The following is a 24,866-nucleotide window of genomic DNA, read 5'->3' on the forward strand; positions in this document are numbered from 1 at the left end:
ATATTCCTAATTTTCAATCAAGAATTGTTCCGCAGTATTAGCCTTTTAGTCATTTACTATTTATAAGCCAAGGCTAAGGCGTTTTGTTCACGTTGCTTAGCGACAAGAACAGACGTCATGTTGCCTTAGTAACAAGCAAGAATCAGTTCCAAGGCTATGCATAATGATCATCAAGCAAATATTTTTTCAGATTGATCTAAACTGATCCAGTATATTATAGTTAATGACGATAGAGATAAGAATGTTGCTACTAGGTCACGTCGGGTTATATGATACGCCACCAGACACATTTTAATGTCGTACGCTCTACATGCCCAATAACAGTGCCTAAGGGGCTTGAAATATATCTAGAATATCCCCAAAATAATATCGGAGGGAAATTTTCACCTTGCATAATGAGTCTAGACATAAGACTGAGGTCAAAATTAATCAAAAAATATAATTTTCTTTATGAAAAATATTCTTGGCGAAGTTTTTGTTTTTGTTTTTGCTGTTCAAGGAATCACACGACGCAGGAAAAGAACTGAGATCTACAGAATAATTCATAATCAAGACATTGACTTATTTGCCAAAACATCATCACGTACTAATGACCAACCATAAGCAATGAATTTATTTAAACAAATAAAAAGCGAGAAAAAAATTAACGGGAAAATGGAGATAAAATAAAACGCTTGAAGGAAGGAAACGAAGAAAAAAAAATGAAGAGAAGAAAACTGACCTGGAAATAAGTGGAAATAAAGTCATACAAGAAACGTCAAACGTTAGCAACTGGTGGTGATAAAGATATCTTTTCAATTAAGGAATTGCAAGTATATTACGAATAAAAAAAGCCTGTCGGAAAAGATTAGAGTTAATATAGCAAACAATATAGGACAAATGGAACTGAGAGTCCGCAAAGAAAATATAGAGCGCGAACAATGGAAAACCTGTATGCACCGGTAATCGTATGATATAAAAGTAGATAAAGACAAGCGGAATAGTGAAGAATAAAAGACAAATCGGAATACACTATAAACATTTTCGTAGTGTTTGTCCCACGTAACATACGTTTCGATTCAAAGACTATTTGCTTTTCTTTCCTGTATGTTTTTCTTTCTTTCTTGAGCGTTTCCCAGTTAAATTCGAAGCGAGGGAAGCTCTTTTTCTAGAAGTGCCCACCCTTATCAAAAAGTGAAATAGTACGTTAAGTCATACTTTTGATAAAAGAAATACCAAGTCAATCTGGAAATTCAAACCTTCCTAGTTACAGAATCAAGAGTATGATTCGAAAAGTTTCCAATACGTTCTTGTTGCCGTGTTATAAGTTACAGAGCGAACCGTGAAAACAATGGCTAGAAAAGGAAGTATCGGCTATCGCATGTTCGGATCTTTCGACATAAATCGATGATGTTACGATACCCACATATTTCCCATCACTGGACGTGATAATACTCTCGATCTATAATACATTATATTAACTCCCATATGAAGGGCGGGATTTCGTGAAATAAGTACTGTATTTAAAGTACGCCTACAAGAAGTGAAGGTACAAGGACTTACCAAGCTTAGCCTAAATGATCCTGATAAAGATTGAAATGAGATTAGAGACGAGCTTATCGCCCACTTAAGGACCGAATGACTGTTTACACAAGAATGTTTGTTTTTTGGGAATCGCCCTAATGCCCTGTAAGTCCATCTATACCTTTTATAGGTTACAGTCGTCACAGAGTTGACTTCAACAATTGGAATAAGAAATTGGGGCAAATATACGGGGGGAGGGTGGGGAAATGTTTTGAACCCTACTATACACATTATATTCTTAACTAAAACAAGTAAAACTTCAGAAGAATGGGGAATAAATAGGAATATTATAAAAAGGAAATGTTAATAAGAAAAAAGGAATGAGACTATGAAAACAGTTATTTTTGCAGTTGTATTGTTGTATTGTATTGTTATGAACAGATGATGGCTTTTAGCTTCTTCTATCAATTATCAGCGATCAGAGAGATTAACTGCGACGAAAGAAATAAATTAAAAGGGAAGATCTATCAACAAAGAGGGCGTTGTTTACCCAAAATAAGTTGGTCTTACGAAAAGGTGTCATATGTTTACCTATCATCTGTCAATATCGGAACCAACTATGAATAAACAACCATTTCGAAATAAGAATGAGTCTTATTACATTTCTTTCACGCTGTGCTAGACTTAAAATATTATAATTTATGTCCTAACTATCATACATAATGATGCTGCAAGAATTAATAACACTGCTTGGAGACATGAGCTCCATGTTTGTTTCAATATTATATAAATATAAATAATAATAATATGAGAGAAAATTTATATAGGGCTGTTTCATCTGGGGATTGCAACAGCACTTTACAAAATTATGATAAAACTATTAAATTAAAAGTACAAAATGACAAAACAGTTTTAATTTAAAATACATACTTAGATCTACACATACTTGTATCTACAACAACAACAACAACAACAACACAACACAAGCAACACAACACAAGCAACACAACACAAGCAACACAACACAAGCAACACAACACAAGCAACACAACACAAGCAACACAACACAAGCAACACAACACAAGCAACACAACACAAGCAACACAACACAAGCAACACAACACAAGCAACACAAGTTGCATGGAGCATTGCAGTGTGTAACCTACAGCGCAATTTGAAAATAATGTTGCGAGAAAAGTTTCAGCAATTGTCTGCGTCACCGTTGTACCGTGTAAATACTCTTGTAACTTGTGTCGCAGCGCTATTGCGAGAAGACAAGTTTGCAGAGAAAATTGCTCCGTGTAATCGCGCCTTAATGTTTGCTACTCTAGAACATTCTAGAACAACAGTCCGAACGTCTAAAAATTCTGGAACATTTTGGCTTCTTTGAAAACTTGCTTCAGTGTTAAGATTAAAACACTATTTGTGTGAGTTACTAAGGTTGATAGCAATTATATTCCAGATGCATCATGATTATTTTCGGTCCGGTGCAGGAAAAAACATACCATTTTTAAAATCCTGAACACACTCAGTAATAATTGTACTAGAATACGTGTTCTACGCACTCCGCTATTGCTGGTTTTCACATGACGTCATCAAAACATCAAAATCTAAACTATTGATCGTATAAAGACATTTCTCAAGTATGTTTTAGAAGTCAGTGTTATAGGACACAAGAAAAAATCTCGAGTCATTTCGATGTTTGGTTCCCGAGTTATGAAGGTTGAGTTTGTGTCACGCAATACCGTCACGTCTTTCTAAATAGCGATGAAAATATTAAAACAATTTACTTTAGTTGAAAGATTTTCCCTTAGACACGTTTAAAATATCTATTTAAAGTATGTGTAAGTGAAAAATAGTCAAACATATTAAATATTCCATCATTTTAAGCCTTTAGAATTTCGTCCGCCATGATGGTGTACCAACTTGGAACACCAAGATGGCCGCTCCATACATTTTAACCAAAAATTGCGTCATGTTTACTCGCCTATAGTTCCGCAACGAAATGCTTTACAGCCTTAAGATTTAACCAGTATATGTAGTTTGGAACGCTTTACAAGAATATAAGACTTTTATTTCATTATAATGCGAATTTACGCTTTTGAAATTCATGATGACGTAGGTGAAAACCAAGAATAGGGCTAAATTGCACTTTACAATCAATAGTTACAAAGGTTACATTTGAACATCTAAAAATGCCAGTAAAACTGTCTTGAGTCAAGGGATTTTTTCAGAGTTATTCGATTTTCCTCCTCTAGTTCCGAAAACCCTAACACAGATGTTATACAAGCTATGCTATATCAGCCAGAGGTTGATTCATGGTTCAACGACTAAAAACTATGAAACTAAAATTGACTCATTAACCTTTAAAAATAATTTCATATTTTCCTTAGCTTTCGACCGACACGGTCATCCTTAGAGGAACTAAAATGCGTTACAATATTAACAAAAACTACGCTATCAAACGTTGCACCTACAAAAACCTTTACGACTAAAAACCTTTTTCCTTTTTCGTTTTTCAATATTTCAAACATTTTCAAGAATCATGACAATACACTATTACTTTTCCGCCGTCTGTGTGATGTGGAAAGCCGACTTCCTACGCAGCGTAACATCTTTTTTTTTTTTAATGTTTATATCCATACACAACTGAGAAGAAAGCTGATGAAGTCAATCTATTTCTAGACCTTTATGATCCCTGAGACAAATAACACGAAAATACCCCAGAAAACCACTAGTGAGATAAGAATTATTGCACTTGAAAATAAGAAAACTATTCAACAAACAACGCAGTGTACTTGTGAGTTTTGACACATCCTTACTTCTCATACCAAGCGGTGCAGTTCAGCTTCACATCAACTCCTCTGGACTATCAAACAACTTCAAATTTACTTGTCAAGAATAAAAAGCTTTCGATTCGTGTAAAGTATTAACACAAGTGCAAACATCAATCCAGAGGCGTTTCTTAAAATACGTCATTAGTCATTCTCAGATATTTTAATTGCATTTTTCGTTTACAAAAGCATGGTGTTATTCGCGAAAGTAAGAAAAAATTAAGATAATCGATATTTCGAGATCATGAGCCAAGACTAGACAACTGTGGACTATTCTAGAAAGAGAAAATGCCTATTTTGACGAAACAGCAGTGAGCATATTGAGACGGTGTTAAAAGAATAAATTGCGTATTTTTAATCTTATTAGTTTCTATGGTTTCTTTAATAATGTCAAGAGTAAAAATCGTTTCTCACGATATTAACAAAAGACTCGTCAATTTTTACTTCAAATTTATAACATTTTCATCTGCATTTAATAGTTCATTTGTAATATTAAATCGTTCAACATATTGAGTAGCGAATAATCTTTTATTGTTCGAGGCGATCGGAAGTAGTCATAGGCTGATATTGGGACTCGTTATCAAATATCGAGAGCCGGTGCTAGCCATTGTATTTACCTAAAAATTTTAGCTCTTCCACCGATTTTCATCGTCTCAAATTTATCAGTTCCACTTATTCGTTTTTTCATTAATAATTACTGAATATTTTTTTATGAGACGAAGATTAAAGTCACCAAACTATTACATACCAGTTGTCGTCTTCTAACAAAATTTCCACCTGTCTTTCGTTTTTAATTGATTTTTTTATCCGCTTCGTCTTTCAAATTTATCCTTAAAAGAAGCAATGTTATAGTATTAGATCTTTGCTATGGCTGCACGGTCCATATTGATGCTGTAATAGAGTAAGGGTGAACCTATTCACATGAATATAATCAAGGTACCTCTTATGAAGTCGCGGGCTTGGTATTGAGAAAAACTTTAACCCCAAGTAATCCCTCAGTAGATTAGCAAGCTCACCTAAAACATAAAAAAGCATTAGAAATCAAATAGAAAATGCACAAGGAAACAAGTCAGATTGGATGGCTGAAATATGGAAACATTACCAAGATGTTTATAAATGTTTCAGCAAGCAAAACGGGAAAGGCATACTTTTTGAAAGTTGAAAACAAAAAAAAGAGCACTCACTGAGAGCCGTGTACTGTACGTTTAAGTGAAATAGGATTCGTTGTTGGACGAGTGTAAGTAAAAGCAACACATATTCGGCTACGTGATGATAGTCAAGTGAAGAACAGGGTGCATTCGCACAAGCCACGTCAAATAAATATAGCAATAAAATAACAATATGGATTCACCAAGATCGTTACGTAGTAACAGTGTGGCAGTAATATCAAGTGAGTGTTAGTGAGTATAGCGAGACGGCTTTTAATGGTTTTTCTTTTGAAATCTTGAAACTCATTTTAACAAAGGTTTAGTAATTGTTCATCTTACTTGAGTTAGCGGTTTGGGTGAAGTAATAACGGAAACAATCGGCCCAATGAGTGTGACTATTGTGATTTATATGTATGAGTGAAGAAGTACTTATCAAGTGATGAGTATTTAGAGGAGCGCAATATTTCACTAGTTTGGGATTTTCTATTGTTCTAGGGTGAGGATTCATGCTGGTTTTGTCAAATTGTAAATTCCGCTTAAAAATATAATCTATAGGGCTAACACTCAACATTTGATTAAGTGTGATGTCAATAACGTCAATGAAATATGGCATAAACACAAGTGGACAGACTGAATGCTGAGCAAATGGATGGATGGATGGACGGACGGACGGACGGATGGATGGATGGATGGATGGATGGACGGACGAATGGATGGATGGATGGATGGATGGATGGATGGATGGATGGATGGATGAATGAATAAATGAAATAGTGAATGAATGGAGTGAATGAATAAATAAATAAATAGATAAGTAAACAGAAAAGATGAAAGAAAATTACTAGGAACGAGTCAATGTACACGAGGTAATGATGAAACTTCGACCATAAAATTAATGAAAGAAATGAAAGCAAGCGAGAGAAAAAAGAAAGAATGAAAAAGAAAAGCTCCTATTGAAGGGCGCAGTCGTTGATTTGGACTAAAAATTAGTCATTGGAGTCGCAGTGCACTGTGGGGGTTGTTCAGCCCCACAATGCACTGCAATGCCAACTTGACCCAGGGTTTCCGTCAACCTCGGAACGGCTAATATGCTGTCTATAAAAGAATGTTTACCTAAAGAGAAGAAAAGGCCTTCAGGCATTGCATTTAATAAGACAATACCATTTTAATAAATTTCGAATCTGTAGACAGCGTGACAATCACTAGTGTCACGAATCTCGTCACGTTCATCCTCTACACATCTGCTCGTCATATTCCCATTCAGAAGTTTTAATGGGTTCATCAACTCTTGCACCTTTTCTTTATACAATTAGATCGTGTCAAACATAACTGCCCGCTCTTACACTCATAAATTACTTCACTAAATGAATAAACGAACGCGATAAAATGAACGAATAAATGAATTAATGAATAGCAACATAAAATGGGAAATGCAAAGTCAAGCAACATAAAATGGGAAATGCAAAGTCAAGCAACATAAAATGGGAAATGCAAAGTCAAGCAACATAAAATGGGAAATGCAAAGTCAAGCAACATAAAATGGGAAATGCAAAGTCAAATAGAAAACGAATTAATACAATTAATTTTCTAATAATAACATGCAGAGCAATCATAATTGTTATGAATATGTAAAACTGTTTTTTATATATTTGTTTTACGATTGAACTGAATTTTTTTAAAAGTTTTTTCTATATATATATATATATATATATGTATTATTCTATATATTTCTAAATTTTTTGTTTTTTTGTTTTTCTTGTGTTTTAGCATACCTTATTGAGGTAATAGGAATGCGCTTTATAAGCACTGCTAAGGCATTATTATTATTATTATTATTATTATTATTATTGTTATTATTATTATCTCTATTTTAGTATTCACAGAGACGACCTTATTTTTTAAATAAGTGTATACAGACTAAGTTGGCGACCGTCTGTTGCACAATAATAAACGTTAACCTAAATCACATGCTGTGTGGTATTTTTCGCGCTTGTCAATCTTCTGTAAAGGTATATATCATGACGAATTTTCTTAAAATAAACAGTAAAAGAAGTAATTTGCACTATGCACTAAGCCGCAAACTGAATTACGTTTGTTGGGTCGCCCGTCATTCCACGGTTTTGTTCGGGAGTCGTCGGTTTTCCTCTCTCGGCCTTCGCAAAAGCTAACGAGTTTTAATTTATAATTCAAATGATCTGTGAGTAAACTGCCCAGACATTGCTCCAGGGTTCGATCTGTGAGTTAGCTGCGTCCTGACTAAGCTCAGCCGAGACATTATTTCATTATTTTAAATTTCAGGCAGGCTAATATCACAACTTACTGATTAACCCAGAAAATATTAAAAGTACCTTTATTAGAATAAACTCTGTTCTTTCTCAGGCTTCTTTCTTTCTCTTTACGAAGTCGCAACCTAAATGACGAAAGGGTGATGACATGCTGGGGCAGGTTTACTACAGGAAACCGAAGTTCGATACAGTTGAGTAAAGAAATCAATAAATATTAATCATCCAAACTGAAAACCATTTATTACTTACCTAATGCAAAAGTTATCAAACTTTAAGATTTTTAAAGTACCTATACTGAGGTAGCGAAGATTGCCAAGAGGACTAATCTATATTATGGGCTACATTTCTATCTCACCATCTGGGGAATGTCAAGATCAATTTATAGTGTAGTGCATTTACAATGTGTTTGCTTCCACATAGTATCTGTCAACTAACAAGTCTTCACTGTCATCGGGTCGCTTCAAGCCATTGTTTCTCGTGGATGAATAACTTACAAAAAACTTACTGTTCTTAATATCATTGTTCTTACCGCCAAAAGTTGCCCAAGACTGAAGATCCTACTGGCAAAACGTTTTAAGAGCGGTCTACAAGAGCTCGTAAACAGTACATTCATGTAACGTCATGAAATCCTGAGTCCAGAGACGTCACTCAACGTAAAAATTATAATCACAAAATCACAAATCACCCGATATAAATATCAGGAAGACCGATGCATAGTTGATGTTCGAAAAAATAAAACAAGAGAAAATAAAAGCAAATCAAACCAACAAAAAAAAAAACACCAAAAGAAGGGGAAAAAAAGAAAAGAAAGAAAGAAAAGAAAAGAAAAGAAAAGAAAAGAAAAGAAAAGAAAAGAAAAGAAAAGAAAAGAAAAGAAAAGAAAAGAAAAGAAAAGAAAAGAAAGAAAAGAAACTGCATTTCATTATATTACTAACCTGTTTAGCGACGATCTAAATGGTTATACGTTTGGCGTCAAGCTGTGAGTGATTTTGATTGACAGTCTGTCTCATGTTATCGTGCATTTGATTGGTCAGAAAGGAAGAGTTATAATAACGCTTTAGCTCTAAAGAAATTTACAGCTAATCAGTTCTGCCATAATTATTCTTAGCGATATTTTTTAGTCTTTTTATTTCTTTCCATAGAAACTGGTTCAAATTGTTTATAATTTTATTCAAATATTATGAATTGGTACTGAATTGACCTATTTCACTATGACGTCACTGCTTGTTTATGTGGGGGATAGAATCGCCAAATCCGATAGAAAATTTAACAAAATTTGCTCCTAGCGAAACAGTTTAATCTAAAATGGCCTGGTTTTCAGATATGTGATAATATGTCCTAAAACATATTCTGAGCGTTTGCTGGCTATTCTACTTCTCTTCGTGGATTGATACGGGTTTTAGAACAATTTTCGGTGAATTTGCGTTGATTTGACCCCTTCCGATGACCATGATCCTTTGCGTTTAAACAATAGATTGTTTTGATGTGACGTCATAGTGAATTAGGGCAATTAGCGTGAGGTATTTGTTCTTGCGTGGCTGACTTATGTGAATCATGACACATTATGACATGTAGTGCTACACTGGAATTGTTGAAGTTCGCACAGATACCCGAGGGGGGGAAGGGGTTGTTATCGGGTATGCTCGTGGTATTTCTAAGGGGTAACTAGCAATATGACCACGCTTTAACACAAAAAATCGTATCATCCTTAAGTGAATTCTAGTGCTTCTGTTAAAGACTTTGTACTCTGTACATGTCAAAACTAGAAGATATATATTATTATTATTAACATATTGAATCCAGATTTTTACTTTATTGTAGTTTAAAAGAATGTTAAGCATACTATGAAAATATAACAACTATTTATCTGCAATTCATGTGAACATTAAAATATATCATTGATATTGTGACTTGATCAACCTTTTTTTTGTTTTGAAATAGCTGTAAAAATAGATTATTTTACAAGGATTTGTATTGGAAAATATGTTTCTACAGTCCACTAGGAATTAAGTCATCAAGGTCAAAAAGTCTATTTCATAGCATGGCATTAAATGAAATCACGAATGCCGTTAATTTTAATTTGATTTAGATGGATTATTCTTGGTGGTGGTGGTGGTAGTAATGAGTTTTTCTTTAAATATTTTTATCATTTTAATTATTTTTTATAAATAATCAATTGACAGCTCTGGAATCCCTCAGAGTCGTAGTATTACCTATACATCATACAGTGTGGACGACTAATAGAAAGAGAATCCCTCAGAGTCATGGTATTACCTATACATTATACAGTGTGGACGACTAATAGAAAGAGAATCCCTCAGAGTCGTAGTATTACATATACATCATACAGTGTGGACGACTAATAGAAAGAGAATCCCTCAGAGTCGTAGTATTACCTATACATCATACAGTATGGACGACTAATAGAAAGAGAATCCCTCAGAGTCGTAGTATTACCTATACATCATACAGTGTGGACGACTAATAGAAAGAGAATCCCTCAGAGTCGTAGTATTACCTATACATCATACAGTATGGATGACTAATAGAAAGAGAATCCCTCAGAGTCGTAGTATTACCTATACATCATACAGTATGGATGACTAATAGAAAGAGAATCCCTCAGAGTCGTAGTATTACCTATACATCATACAATATGGACGACTAATAGAAAGAGAATCCCTCAGAGTCGTAGTATTACCTATACATCATACAGTATGGATGACTAATAGAAAGAGAATCCCTCAGAGTCGTAGTATTACCTATACATCATACAGTATGGATGACTAATAGAAAGAGAATCCCTCAGAGTCGTAGTATTACCTATACATCATACAGTATGGTCGACTAATAGAAAGAGAATCCCTCAGAGTCGTAGTATTACCTATACATCATACAGTATGGATGACTAATAGAAAGAGAATCCCTCAGAGTCGTAGTATTACCTATACATCATACAGTATGGATGACTAATAGAAAGAGAATCCCTCAGAGCCATGTCTGATAGCAATGAGAAGCTTTTCGCGCAGTTGTTTTTCACTGTCGTAATCGGTCAGGTTTAACATGTTAAAGCAAGTTGAAGCCTGGGGAATCTGAAATGAAAATGGCTGGGATGAGCATTACTACAGCAAAAGCTTGCTAAGCAGCATGTTAATCATCAGAAATGTGTAACTCATCTACCAACGGTATGTATCAAACCTGCTACTCAATAAACAAGCCCTCCAGGGGTGTGGGGTGGAGGGGAAACTTACCACCATTACCGCGATTAACCACGTCCCCTGTCTTTCAAAAAAGTCCAGTTCAATGGTTCCAGTGCAAACCGGAAAAAAATCTTTGTATGTGCAAAACAAGTTCAGTCAGTGAAGATGCAAAATTATGACAGCAAAATATGCTCGATAAATAAATTCTCAACCTACCTTGTTTGAGCCAAAGAGGTGTGTGATAGTGAACTTGTTCGGTCCACTGAGACCCTACATGAAATAATAAATGTCAGTTAACATATCCACACGTGTCACCGTTTAAAACGCGCCGGTGTTTGTTACACTGACAAACTAAAACGTGAAATGGGAACCCTGTGTCTGCATATACCTGTAAGTTTGCGAATCCTCCTATAGGGACAGACGGGGATCCTGTAGAAAACTTTAACAACAAAGCCTTCTCTTCTTCTTTAAGACGTGAGACTATATCCCAGAACCACGTGATGATCGGGTCATTTGATCTAAACCCTTTATACTGTCAAAAGAGAGTTAGAATTAGAAACAGTGAAGAGAAGCACAGGTCCTGACAAACCAGGTCCCAACATTCCCAACATTTGACCAAACATTCAGTCAACATTGGATATGTCAAAATGTTGGGTTAAATGTTGGGTCAAATGTTGGGTCAAATGTTGGGTTAAATGTTGGGTCAAATGTTGGGTCAAATGTTGGGTCAAATTGTGGTGTCAAATATTGGGTCAAATGTTGGGTCAAATGTTGGGTCAAATGTTGGGTCAAATGTTGGGTCAAATGTTGGGTCAAATGTTGGGTCAAATGTTGGGTCAAATGTTGTGTTGGGTCGAATGTTGGGTCAAATGTTGGGTCAAATGTTGGGTCAAATGTTGGGTCAAATGTTGGGTCAAATGTTGGGTCAAATGTTGGGTCAAATGTTGGGTCAAATGTTGGGTCGAATGTTGGGTCAAATGTTGAAAATCTTTTGTCAGGGCCATAGCAGGTGAACAAAGGTTACAAAGGTTTGCTGCAAAATTAATATCACTTACTTGCGTATTTTCCTTCCAATCCTTCACATCAATCTTCGTCACACCGTTCATCAGGAGAGAAAATTCATCAGCAGTAAACAAAGACAGCAACTCGCGTGGAATGACCTTAAAATAATACATACAGTTATACTGAAATAGATAACAAAAAGTAAAAAGAAAAATCCCCTGTGAGCAGAGTCTCTCCTCTTTCTCTTTCTCAGATCTAGCTTTTCACTTGTTCGGATTGATAACTTTGGTGGATTTCCACTGTTGTAATCAGACTAATACGGAAGTTGAATTCATCAGCACTGCTTCCATTCTTATAGCAGACCAAAATGAGTGTAACCAATGACAACCAAAACAATGATTACTGTTAAACGAAAACTAGATTCCTACCTCGTGGAGACCAATGTTGAATTCCTCAACCTCTTTTTCAATAAACGTTTGTAATTTGTACTGTGAAACCAGCTTTACATAATCTTGCTAAATGGAAAAAGGGACATAAAAAATAGATGAAGAATGAGTAAAAGACGTTAAATAGAATGTAACCACAATCGTCTTGATTGGAAGCAATGAATACCTCAACTGCAAACTACATGAAATTTTGTCTCTTAAATGCTCGTTCAATAAACAATAAATCTCTTTTAATTAAGGATTATGTTGTTGAAAGAGACATCGATATTCTCGCTATAACTGAAACCTGGCTAAAAAATACTAATTCTGATTTTATTGTGCGTGATATTTGTCCTACTGGTTATTCGTTTTGTCATGTTCCTCGTCAAAATCATACTGGTGGAGGTGTTGGCATAATGTATAAAAATAGCCTGAAAATCAATCATCATGTAACAATGTCTCACACGTCTTTTGAATTTATGGAAATGCTACTTCATCATCAATCGTCTACTTATCGTATTGTTATTGTTTATCGTCCACCCTCTTCAAATAGCTTGCTATTTAATGATGATTTCACTACTCTCTTGGAACGACTGGTTACATCTTCTGGCAAACTGGTAATTTCTGGAGATTTTAACTTTCACATCAATGACACTAAAGATAATAATGCTAATCGCTTTATGGATTTACTCGATTGTTTTAATCTGACTGTCCTTGATCCTGTTTCACCTACACATAAAAGTAATCACGTTTTGGATCTAATCATTACAAGATCTGATGAAAAATCTGTGACCAACCTTACTGTACACGATCCTGTTTTATCTGATCATTATGCTGTTCATTGTATGTTATCTGTAAACAAGCCTCTACTTCAATCAAAAAGCATTTCTTATCGCAGGCTTCGTGCAATAAATGCTGATTGTCTCCAACAAGATATTATGAACTCTGCACTATATCAATGTCCTGCTACTCAACTATCTGATTTGTGTACTCAATATGACTCTGTTTTATCGTCTATTTTAAATAAACATGCTCCTTTACGTTCTCGATCCATCTCCCTTCGCCCAAGAGCTCCATGGTATACTGACGAAATTCAAATTAATAAAACAAAGCGTCGTAATCTAGAAAGACGTTGGCGACGTTCCAAATTAGAGGTTGACCGTGAATTATATGTTGATCAATGTAATGTTGTTAAAAAACTGATTTTTGATGCAAAAATGAATTTTTATTCTAATTTGATTACTGATGCTGGTTCTAACAGTAATGATCTATTCCGTTCTATTGATCGATTGCTACACCGTATACCTGAGGAAAAACTACCAACCTCAACTTCATCCACAGATCTAGCTAACAATTTTGTTTACTTCTTTAAAAACAAAATCGTTAACATCAGAAATGGCTTCGTTCCTACGTCACATCTTTCAAATGATTTCTCTTATCTGGATTCACCTAAACTGGATTGTAAAATTGATTCATTTTCGCCTATCTCTATTGATGAATTATCAGCCATTGCGAAAAAGATGTCATCTAAATCCTGTAGTCTTGATCCTCTTCCTGCAAGTCTCCTACTTGGACATTTTGGCGCATTACTGCCTACTATATGTGAAATCGTTAACCTGTAACTTCAAACTGGTGTTGTTCCATCTTCTCTTAAAGTTGCTGTTTTAAAACCGTTACTGAAAAAACCATCTCTTGATCATGAAATTTTTGGAAATTATCGCCCTATCTCTAATTTAAAGAATATCTCCAAGATTATTGGAAAAGTCGTTTCTCTTCAGCTAAATGATTATCTGTCTCTGAACAATCTCCATGAACCATTGCAGTCTGCATACAAAACATTTCATAGCTGTGAAACTACTCTTCTTCGAGTACAAAATGATATCCTCCACTCCATTGACAATCGTTCTTGTGTTGCCATGCTACTCTTGGACCTATCTGCTGCATTTGACACAGTTGATCATCAAATTCTTCTAGATCGTCTCCATACAAAATTTGGCATTTCTGGCATAGCTCTTCAATGGTTTAAGTCCTACCTCACTGATCGCTTTCAATTTGTTTCCATTGATGATTTTTCTTCTGAAGCCCTTCAACTTGATTGTGGCGTACCTCAAGGTTCTGTACTTGGTCCTTTGTTGTATCTCCTTTATACTTCTCCAGTAGCTGATATCCTCCGAATACACAGAATGTCTTTCCACCTTTATGCTGATGACACTCAATTATATATTCCTTTCTCCTGTAATGATGATTTGTCCCTTAATGATTCCATGAATCTGATTGAAAACTGTCTATCTGATATTGATGCTTGGATGACTACAAATAAATTGAAACTAAATAAAGGCAAAACTGAATTCCTGTTATTTTCTTCAAAGCACAGCCCACAGTTAACTCTTCCTTCTCTTCAATTTGGTTCTGATGTGATAATGCCCTCAATGCATGCTCGGAACATTGGTGTCATATTTGATACGCATCTTACTTTGGTTCGTCATGTGAATAATATTTGCAAGTCTTCTTTTTATCATCTCAGAAACATTGCTAAAATAAGAAAATACATCTCTTTGAAAACAACTGAAACTCTCGTCCACGCGTTCATATCCTCCAAACTCGACAACTGTAACTCTCTGCTCTTTGGCTTACCAAACAAACTCTTAGATAAACTACAATCTGTACAGAATGCTGCTGCCAGAATAATCACTCTTTCCCATAAACATGACCACATTACACCTATCCTCGTTAATCTGCATTGGCTACCAATTGAATCTAGAATCAAATATAAAATCCTATTACTTACTTTTAAAGCTCTTCATGGCCAATCTCCTATCTATATCCGGGAACTCATTTCAGTGTATAAACCGAACCGTAATCTTCGTTCTGCATCACAGGTTCTTCTATCAGCACATTCTTATAATCTTAAATCTTATGGTCATCGCTCCTTCTCTGTGGCTGCTCCTGAACTCTGGAACTCACTTCCAATATCTCTCCGAAATGCATCAAGTCTAGCCTCATTCAAAACTGAACTTAAAACTTATCTCTTCAAATTAGCATATTCTTTGTAAATAATTTTATTTTGTCGTTGTCTTTGTCGTTTGTTTACTAGCGCTTAGAACAGATTTGTATTTGCGCTTTATAAATAAATATTATTATTATTATTATTATGTAAGGAGCAAAGCACATGCACTTCCAACTTAGTAATTTCTAATGGACAAGGCCGGGCATGCGCATCAAGCATAATAATCCCTAATGAGCATGGCGCATGCGCAACACGTTTTGGTTTGCCAGATTCCCTGAAGATCACTTTAGCCAAGGTGCTGACAAAATGAAATAAATAAAGTATAAAGGAACGAAATTATAAGGTATCCGGCTATGCACACGATGCTAATGTTTGTGAATCCCAACTAACGCTATACAGTGTTTTGTTTTGAAATAACAAGATGTTCAATCGGCAGTAGTATAATGATGCTAAACATGTACCTTATTCGAGTCATCAACAGTCTTGTCTTCGTCGTCAGAGAAGTTGACCGACACAAGCCGGTTCGTCCATGGATTCTTAACATCAACACCAAAGGGAAGGTCAAGGTTATCCACGCTATTCTCTTGTACCCACGTGACCATGTTCTCGTGAAGCTGATAGTCAAATGAGCTGAGGTCATCAGGATGAGATAAAGGGATCCCAAGAACCTGGCAACAATAACAATGTCAACGATGTTGATGTAATTTTAAATGACCTGACTAATTAAGGCTCGAGCAAACACCGCACCTTTTGCGAGAAATGTTTATGGCAAAAAAAATTTTGACGAATTTAAGCAAAGCTTATCGCATACTATCTACTGTATCCGCTAGTCTTCTCATAGCCTACAAGGAGCCAATATCTGCACGACCCCTACAGAAGAAAACTGAAGTATCAAAGGGTACAATAGAACGTACCTGTTTGACAAAATGCTTGGAAAGATTCAAGTTAAGCAGCATATCTTGACAAATGGCTGCACCAACAAGACGACCAATCAGACGAAGTTGCTTCAGTTTAGAACGAAGTGCTATGCTGGGGATGACTATGTCCTTGGGACTCTTCCCCTGATGAGGAAAATAGAAAAGAAAGTCGCGAAGAGTGGTGAGTATAACCAAGAATCGTAATGGAATGGTAAAATTAACTCCGTATTTAAAAAAAGGATGAGAAAAACGGGAGGAAGCGAGTAGAAAGAAAAACAAGAAATGGAAAGAAGAGCAAAGACACAGAGAAAGAACGAGAGACAAATAAATATGAATGAAAAAGATTAAAAGAGAGTAAACATCAAAATATATAAATAATTAAGAAAGAAAGATGTCCCACCCATACATAAGGAAATCGTATAATAGGTTTACCAAGCAAGAAATCCAAGTGTTGTTGTCAGTTTGTCTCTTAGAGGCATCATCACCCTCCTGACTGTAGGAAGGATTTGCTGAAGATGTTCTTTCTTCTTCCTCTGGGTTACCTGTGTTGGTATTCTCTTCAGCAGTAGGTAGAGTGCCACCCGTAATAGTACTTCCACCTGTAGAAAGCGATGCAGTAGAAGATGCCGAGTCTGCATCCCTAGAATCAGGCTGGGTCTGAGAGTCAGCTGTACTACAGATTCCACTATCCATCACTGATGTTTCCATAGCTGTTACCAGTTCAGAATCAGTGCATTCATACTGCTCGTTAGCATTCAAGGCTTCATTAGAGTTATTTTCCAAACAATCTGCTGCCAGTAGTTCTGAGTCTGTACACTCGATATCAATGTTTTGAATAACGTCTTCTTCTTTCTTCTCACTGACTTTGGTGTCATCTTGATCTCTGTTCTGACTGTGGAACAATGTTGTGGGCTGTTTGCTGACGTAGCTTGCAAAATAAGCATTTGGGGTAGGGCTGCAATAACAAAAATTATGAATAGAATTATAAACCCTAATATGAGAGCACCATAACGTGGGAGAGAAAAGAGAATAAAGACAGGTACTTGTTCCATAGCTCCACCACTCCAACAGCAATAAAACTAAATTACCTGAACTGAGAGTCATCTGACATTTCGAAAAGACCACGTTTAGGATCAACAACATCTTTACACAGACAAACAAAAAATTCTCTCTTTGGACCAGTGCAGATACCTACGATAAAATGATATAATGAATTGTGTTTCTTCAAGCATATTTTTCTAAATATGTACATCATATATTTGTTGATCCTCCTCCTTCTAAGCCTGTAGACCCCTTGTGAGGCCATCAACAACATCTAGTGAACGCTACAGAGCCCTGAAAAAACCTTTCTTTTTACTTTTGCACTAAAATTTTATGTACAAAAGATTTATCCAGTGCCTTCTATGGTATACCGTAGTCTATTATATTTACCAATGTGACCACCCGCCCATCTGTCTACCTCCTCACCCCCCCCCCCCTCCCCCTCCTCACCACTTTCCATGGAATATTATATTTGTCAATCGTATTTGCTCATCCGTACACTAAAAAAATAAATTGCCTTATGGGATACTACGTGGTATATTGCACGGTATACTAAACCATTTTATAACTAGTGTGCATGCATCTGGGAGCTAAATAGTTGTCTTACCAAGTTCGTCCTCAAAAATAACACTCATACTTCTCCGCAGCTCCTTCCCATGTCGATGTCCAATCTTCTGCATGGTGCTTCCAAGTATATCATCACGTTTAACACTGAGGCTGGGGCCGCATATGGAGTAGGAATCATTCCTGAAGCAAGCGAGATCAATGTTAAAACTGGGAAAAGCTTTAAACTGGGTGTAAAATATGGGTGGTATGAAATTTTTAAAGTAAAAGAATGAGTTAATCTTAAAAATTCTATCATCCATCGAGTCAGCCAGCTAGCCTGCCTGCCCTTTATAACGTGATTCTATTCTTTTCTATTGTTCTAAGATCAAAAAGGCACGTTCGGCCAGTGCTTTTTTTCAGGTTTTTACGGGTACCTTTCACGATACTACGCCACATTTCTTACCTTAGTAAGTTTAATCTTCTTTTAAACCACTTGTGCTTGTTATCAAAATCTAATATGCCTCTCCATGTGTGTTGCAGTAAGCCATGATCACATTCATCCAACAGCAAAGGGTTAGCACGGATAAAATCATTAAACACAGTGTAATATGCATCATGATTGGCTAGCGAGAAGAGGACATTCTTCACAACCTGAAGAAGCAATACCAATGTGTTACGGTTAGGATTCAGGCCCATCGCTAGGACCTTGTAGGGAACGTTCGGTTTTCTACTAATCTTAGGTATGCCATTTCTTGAACAACTAAAAAAGCGCTAAACATTATTTGTATTCCTACAAAGGTGGAGAGATGAAGGGTTCGTTCAAACCATCGAACAACCCCTAGCAACAGCCCTGGGTTTTGCAGAGGGAGAAAAATCCAAGAGGTGAGTTCTCAACCTCTTTACTACATCAACCTTGATACTCCATGAGATACATTAACAAATGTCTGTCAACTGATGCCGTAGCATGCAGGCTAGAGAATAAGTGATAGCAGTATTTTTTTCTTACTTTCATAGTTTTTCTCTTTTCTTCTTCTTTTATCTGTTTCTTCAGCAAGTGTCCCAACACAAATAGTTGATCTGGTTTAGGGTTCATCAGAGCAAGCACACACTCCTCTTGCGCCTTAAAGTTAGCATACAGAAGAGGTGGCCAACCACAGTCATCGACGCAGTCCACCTGGTGACCATACCTCAACAGCAGATTGACACATTCTGTGCTTCCAGCCATAGCTGCAAGGTGTAGAGGTGAAGTGCCATAACTATCCTATTAGATAATATTAACAGATATTAGGATCATCACAAGATCAACACACCTTCAAATAATCAGAAAAAAGCAAATAGTTTAGGTTGAAAATCAAATGCTTCAAAAAACGAATAGTTCAGGTAAGCTAGTATCTACATATATATACAGTAGTATGTGTATAGCTTTCTCTTTAGATTTTATGTTAACTCTCTAAGGGGTTTGGTGGATCCAAATGATTTCAAGGGGGGCTGTTACCCAAAACGCCAGTACACTGTATATACTAAAAGCAGTATCTTTTCTAGTTTTTACGTTACTCATTATAACCACCCAATCTCCCCTTCCCATCTGTCTGCCCTTGAGTATTATTTCCTTACCTTTGTCATGACTTTTGCACCTGCTTGGATCAATGCTGATGCACAATTATCATTCCCAGTCTCACATGCATACATCAAAGGTGTGAAACCTTGAGAATGAAACAGAAACTATTAGAATCATAGGAGGAAGGTTGATTTGGCTAGACATAGATACATCACATGTGGCATCATATGGTGTGCTTTATTAATGAATGAAGCACGGTTGGTGAGGCCATCCTCACTTGCGCAGGAAACTTAGAAAGTGCCAAAAGCACTCAAGAAGTGAGAGAAACACTTGCCTACATCTTGTGTCTCTCTTTACACTTCTTTCATGCTCATGTCACTTCCTGCATGCTTTACTACTGAATGGAGCATGGAAAAAGCTGTTTTATTTGTCAAAAATCTGTCTGTTTAAAGTCAAGCTATTACCATTTTCATCAGTTTCATTCAGGTACAGAGCCATTGGTTCCACAAGCTGTCTTAGACACAAGGATGTGTCTTTATCTTCAGATGAGTCTTGCTTTAGATGTGATGCACACTCCACTGCAAAGTGAAGCAAGTTGCCACCTTCCTTTGTTCTGAAGGACAAGGGATCTGCTCCATGCTTCAGAAGTACTGCCACACACTGCAATACATGGATATATTCAGTGATTCTGTTAACGCTTAAGGAATCAGGGTTGGTATAGTGGTAATTCATGTGCCTCTCAGGTTCTCTGGTTTGATTGCTGGACTCATGTGAGCAGAGTTTTTGGATCTCTCCCTTGATTCAAGGGGTCTTAAGTTTTCCTCCCTCTGCAAAACCTAACGCTGTAAATTCTGATTAACTCCAAGCCATTGCCTGACTTAGATCAGCCTAAGTTCAGGGGTTAATTTGTAAGGTAACAATGCCCTGACTTGCCCTGTCAGTCCAAAAATGTGTTTCAGGGTTTGATTTTTGTGTTAGCCCTGACTGACTTAAATCAGCCCAGAGGTTGTTTCAGGGTTCAGTCTGTGAGTTAGCCATGCCCTGACTTAGAACAGCACAGAGGTTGTTTCAGGGTTCAGTCTGTGAGTTAGCCATGCCCTGACTTTGATCAGCACAGAGGTTGTTTCAAGGTTCGATCTGTGAGTTAGCCATGCCCTAACCTAGATCATCCCAGAGGTTATTTCAGGGTATTGATAAAGGTGTTAAAGCATAAATTCAAGGTAAGTTTTGAGTATACCTGGTGCTGAGAAGCAAACACTGCAGCATGTAAAGGTGTGCGTCTCCTCACATCTCTGTGCTGCAACATCCTTTTACAAAGATTCTTATCATTTGCAAATAACAGTTCCAAACACTTTCCTCTCTCAGTACATTCTGTTCCCATCCTGGTTTCACCAACGGCAAAATGAAGGAGGCTCATTTTACTGGGTGTTTGAATAAGTTCATTGTTAATTCGTTTTATATCTGTGTGTCTCAAGAAAATCTTAAGACACTCACTATGTCCATTTGCAGCATATGCAATAGGTGGGAAGTCATACTTATCAAGAACTTCACATTTGGCTTTCATTTTAATCAACAGCTGAACCATCTCTGGATTGCCGTTCAAAGCTGCAAGGTGCAAGACAGACCTCTTCCTGTATCCTACATTATAGATTGCACTAGGGTCTTGTTGCAGAAGTTTTTTAACTGTGTCAATGTCATTATGATTGACAGCTGTATGGAGCTGACAGTTGTGGTCACAGTCGTCTTTGATTGTTGTTTCTGACTCACTACTGTCATCTGATTCTACTCTTGTGTTTATCCTCCTCCATTTTGAAGAGGAATTCTTTAATTTTCTTCCTTTTCGTTTGGTTTGGACAGAAAATCCACTGGTTGGTGAGTTTAGAGTTTCGCTATCATTATCTTCTGTTTGGCTATGATCATTAATGAACTTCAGAAACTTTACATCAAGTTCTTGATCAGATATCATTTCTTCTTCAGAAACTTCACCATCAGACACAACAAAATCTTTATCATCTTCATCTGACTCGCAACAATTTTCAATTAATTCTTTCAAAGTTTGAAGGCCCTCGTCACTATTGTTAAGCTTCTCTTTAATGACTTGATTTGAAGTATCATCCTTCATTTTTGGGTCTTTTGTGCCAAGTTTTGCTACATCTCTTCTTTTTAAAAAATCACCATATTTTTTCTCGTGGCATTCTTGTTGTTTCTGTATTAGTTTCATGCGTCTTGTAGATCGTCTCGTAGAGCTTGGTCTTGACTCCTTTAACTTTGTGAAGGATCTCTCCCCTTCTTCATTACTAGAATCACCATCTTGTATGGCATCCACTTGCATGGCATCCACTTCAACCTCTGATTCACTTGAATTTGGAAGAATTTTTTTCTTTTTTCTAGTTTTTGGTGTTTTTTCTAGAAAAGTAGATAATGGTACATTATCGTCAGCCCCATCTGAACTACAACCAGACTCTGATTCATCTGAAACAATTTTCTTTTTCCTTCTTGAAACTTTACTTGTTTTTGTTTTTGCATTTTGGGATTTTTCCTTTGCATTTTTCCTATTGGTTTTGCCATCAAGTTTCTTCATTCTAATTGTCTTACTCTTTGATTTTCCCCTTTTTCTTTTGCTATTGATTTCATCGCTGTCAGAATCAGAAGATATGTTCTTTTTTCTCCTTTTTGGTGATTTTTTCTTCGTATTTGAAACATCTTTACTACTTGAAGATGATGATGAAGCATCAGAGGAGCTATTTTCACTATCCTCTTCCCCTTCAGCCTCATCACTATCGTTGATAAAGTCTGATAAGCTGCTATCTGTTGAATATATATCTCCAGCTCTTTCAGCCGCATACGAATTACACCTACAGTGAAATAAAAAACATACAAATTTAATTGTAAATGTTATATAAAGAGAAGGAATGAACAACAAAAATAAACTGCTAACAACACTGTGTTCCTTGATTTACTCAGGTCTAACCTCATTTCTGCATCAAAATATTCACAAGTACCAACACTAAAGTAAAGAATTCACATGAATACTCAGCACAAAATCAAGACTAACCCTGTGCAACAGAGAACTGGATTTTTTCTGGGTAAACATGAAATGAGTTGAACAGAGACAGTGGAACTGAAGTCCACTATTTTTTTCTGATAAATAAATTTTTGGCCTCTACTGTGGGTTGTCGAGGCTGGAGAGCTTATTTGCCTCTATGACACCTAGAGCTTTGTCTCCTATTAGGGTCACCGAAGGCAGACAGGTTGAAACTCCTCTGGGCTAATGGGTAGGGCACAGGGCTAACAACCCTGTCTTATAAAACAATAAGTGATATGGAAACAGCAACAAAGATATAGACTACGACTAACGTGGTCATGCTTTGTTGCTGCCCTACGTGCCAGCAGGCATTATGGTCAGTAAGTAAGTAATCTTTTTTTGCCAGAAATATTAAAAACCAATACATGTTCATCAAAGCAAAATGTCATTTCTGAGACAAGGATAAATTTTACTGTGGGTTGCCTGTGGCTTAGTTTGATCATCATTTAAATGCTCCACTGTCTCTGGCCTGTTTACATGGGTGATTCTTGCTATAATTCAAACTGTGAAGTTAGCTGCAGTTTTTGTTACAGTTTTTATGGCGATTTGCAGTGTTTTGTGCAGTAGAAAGGCAGGTAGTTTACATGGGCAAAATTAGAACAGTTGGTTAGGTTCATCTGCGAATCAGTGACAGATTTCTAGTTGTAGACTCCTAGCAACATACAGCCTCCCTCTTCCCACATGACTTACTCTCTTATGAAGTTGTTTACTAGCCTTCTGGGCTTTAGTTCTTTAATTTTTCGTTCTGACGACCTTGGACATATAATATTCCCTGGAGATACTTCATCAAGCACCTCATCTCTGCTAGGCAGGCGAAACTCTCTTGAGTTTTTAACCTTGAGTCTTTCTGAGCTTCTCGTTGCTGGAGTCTTCACATTTTTCCTCGGTGTTTCTTCATCATCTGAGCTGTCACACTTAGTATTCTTAGAAACTCGAGATTTTCTGAACACTGGTTCAACATAATTATTAGAATCAGATTCTTCTGAAGACGACTTTAATTTTTTAGTTCTTCTTTTCTTGGCACGAGGAATAGTGTCACCTTCTGAGTCGCTCATACTAGTTGACGCTACTAGTCCAAGTTCTCCAACATCTTCGAAGGGTTCAAATCAACTGATTCTTAAGATAAGGCTTTCCACTCAGTCAGTAATAAATAACTTATTGATTAATCCATAAAACTAGTCTGTTAACAGCCGTGGTAGAAGAGCAGGCGGAAGCAGGCTTCACATCAAACGAGACGAAGAAGTCTTCAAACAACAGCTGCTAAACATCAAAACAATAATGAATTGTTACTCCAAAATCTACCTCAGAACGTACAAAGACACTGCCTACCTTCTTAGTATAGTAAAAGTGCAGATTGGGTATCCTTTAAGCCTTATATTTATAAGATATGAGCCGATAAATAGCGCCTTCTTCCTGCATCAAGTTCCCGCACTTCGTATTTTGGCACGAAAATGATTGGAACCCAAACCACCTTCGGTAGAGGAATAAAAAGGAAGCCCATTTCGAGAATAAAGAAGCTAACTCGTCCCCAGTCGTCTCTCTAATACCGGCAGTCAGGCGGTGTTCACAAAGGGTCCTCAAAGGGTCTCTTTTCCTTTCCTTGACCCTTGGGTGACGACTGGGTGATCAGTAAAGATGTCAGGAATTAGTCTCCATCTAACCATGAACTTCCTGGAAATTGTGCTGGAAACAGGAATCAGTTTGGTCTAGTCACGTGATTATCATTCAGTTGGAGTACAAACATCAGTGTCCCTTAATATTATCATCATATCTTGGTTTTTTTTAAATTAGTTTAGTTGATATATTAATAATATTCTTTAGAAATAGTAATTATATTATTCTTCTGTAAATAAGATATTCAAATATGGGTTAAATAAACTTTGACGTTGACTCTATTTATCCTGGCGTGCCTGTGTTACAATAGAAAAAATCGTAAAAAGTCCAAGCTAAGCATATTCGTGTTATTAGATAACTTTCTCGGAACTGGGTGCAAAGAATATCGTATTCTGAATTCCCTCTTTTATTTCCAAGAAATTAAAAAGTCCAAGCTAAGCATATTCGTATTATTAGATAACTTTCTCGGAACTGGGTTCAAAGAATCGTATTCTGAATTCCTTCCTTTGTTTCCGGGGGGGGGGGGAGGGGTACTACCACCCCAACTTGGGTAGGGGTGTGCCGCCAAGACCTCAAAACCCTGACCCTATCCCAGACCTAAAATTTTGATTTTACATACCCTACCCCAGACTAAAACTAAGAAGTGTACACCCTATCCCAGACTAAAAGACGAAAAATGCGGTTTTACAATCGATTGCAAT

General features: G+C 36.6%; 2 protein-coding genes across 8 annotated transcripts in view; both read right to left on the reverse strand.

Moving 5' to 3' along the window:
* The window catches only part of LOC116297065 (uncharacterized), a 35,220-nt gene extending 26,765 nt beyond the window's left edge, over positions 1 to 8,455 (reverse strand). The window contains exons 1-4 of one of the 6 annotated variants that reach the window (XM_089028457.1): positions 8,300 to 8,455; positions 7,834 to 7,895; positions 5,278 to 5,353; positions 5,086 to 5,167 (exon numbers count right to left, since the gene is read on the reverse strand). The gene's annotated coding sequence lies outside the window, so the exon portion shown is untranslated. Of the gene's footprint in view, positions 1 to 1,542; positions 1,605 to 4,325; positions 4,353 to 5,085; positions 5,168 to 5,277; positions 5,354 to 5,439; positions 5,653 to 7,833; positions 7,896 to 8,299 lie in introns of those variants that run through there. The other 5 variants (XM_089028460.1, XM_089028458.1, XM_089028461.1 and 2 more) reach the window with 5 other exon arrangements.
* A 1,453-nt stretch (positions 8,456 to 9,908) lies between these two features.
* On the reverse strand, positions 9,909 to 24,138 carry LOC116288385 (uncharacterized). 2 transcript variants are annotated; one of them, XM_031695168.2, is made up of 17 exons: positions 23,881 to 24,138; positions 23,242 to 23,808; positions 20,704 to 22,321; positions 19,931 to 20,126; positions 19,523 to 19,611; positions 18,915 to 19,169; positions 18,372 to 18,559; positions 17,970 to 18,109; positions 17,410 to 17,512; positions 16,754 to 17,276; positions 16,319 to 16,465; positions 15,866 to 16,072; positions 12,401 to 12,487; positions 12,026 to 12,130; positions 11,359 to 11,502; positions 11,187 to 11,240; positions 9,909 to 10,862 (listed from the first exon to the last, which is right to left on the reverse strand). In XM_031695168.2, exons 2-17 carry the CDS (start codon positions 23,604 to 23,606, stop codon positions 10,740 to 10,742), a joined length of 4,344 nt encoding a protein of 1,447 aa, XP_031551028.2. In that variant the 5' UTR covers positions 23,607 to 23,808; positions 23,881 to 24,138; the 3' UTR covers positions 9,909 to 10,739. The 2 variants fall into 2 exon arrangements, with proteins under 2 accessions (XP_031551028.2, XP_088884279.1); XM_089028153.1 differs by having other exon boundaries at positions 23,242 to 23,811.
* Between the last annotated feature and the right edge of the window lie 728 nt (positions 24,139 to 24,866).

The sequence above is a fragment of the Actinia tenebrosa genome, unplaced genomic scaffold, assembly GCF_029948245.1.
Source record: "Actinia tenebrosa isolate PJP-AT-01 unplaced genomic scaffold, QUT_ActTen_1.0 PGA_scaffold12__29_contigs__length_12842862, whole genome shotgun sequence".
NCBI lineage: Eukaryota > Metazoa > Cnidaria > Anthozoa > Actiniaria > Actiniidae > Actinia > Actinia tenebrosa.

What these genes read in the sequence shown, in the direction of transcription:
- LOC116288385 (XM_031695168.2), bottom strand. Translation starts at nt 23,606, where the DNA reads ATGAGCGACTCAGAAGGTGACACTATTCCTCGTGCCAAGAAAAGAAGA. An exon ending in AAAAGAGAAAAACTATGAAA is followed by an intron (nt 18,560 to 18,914) that starts GTAAGAAAAAAA and finishes TTGCTTCTTCAG; the next exon opens with GTTGTGAAGAATGTCCTCTT. An exon ending in TCAACATTGGTCTCCACGAG is followed by an intron (nt 12,131 to 12,400) that starts GTAGGAATCTAG and finishes TATTATTTTAAG; the next exon opens with GTCATTCCACGCGAGTTGCT.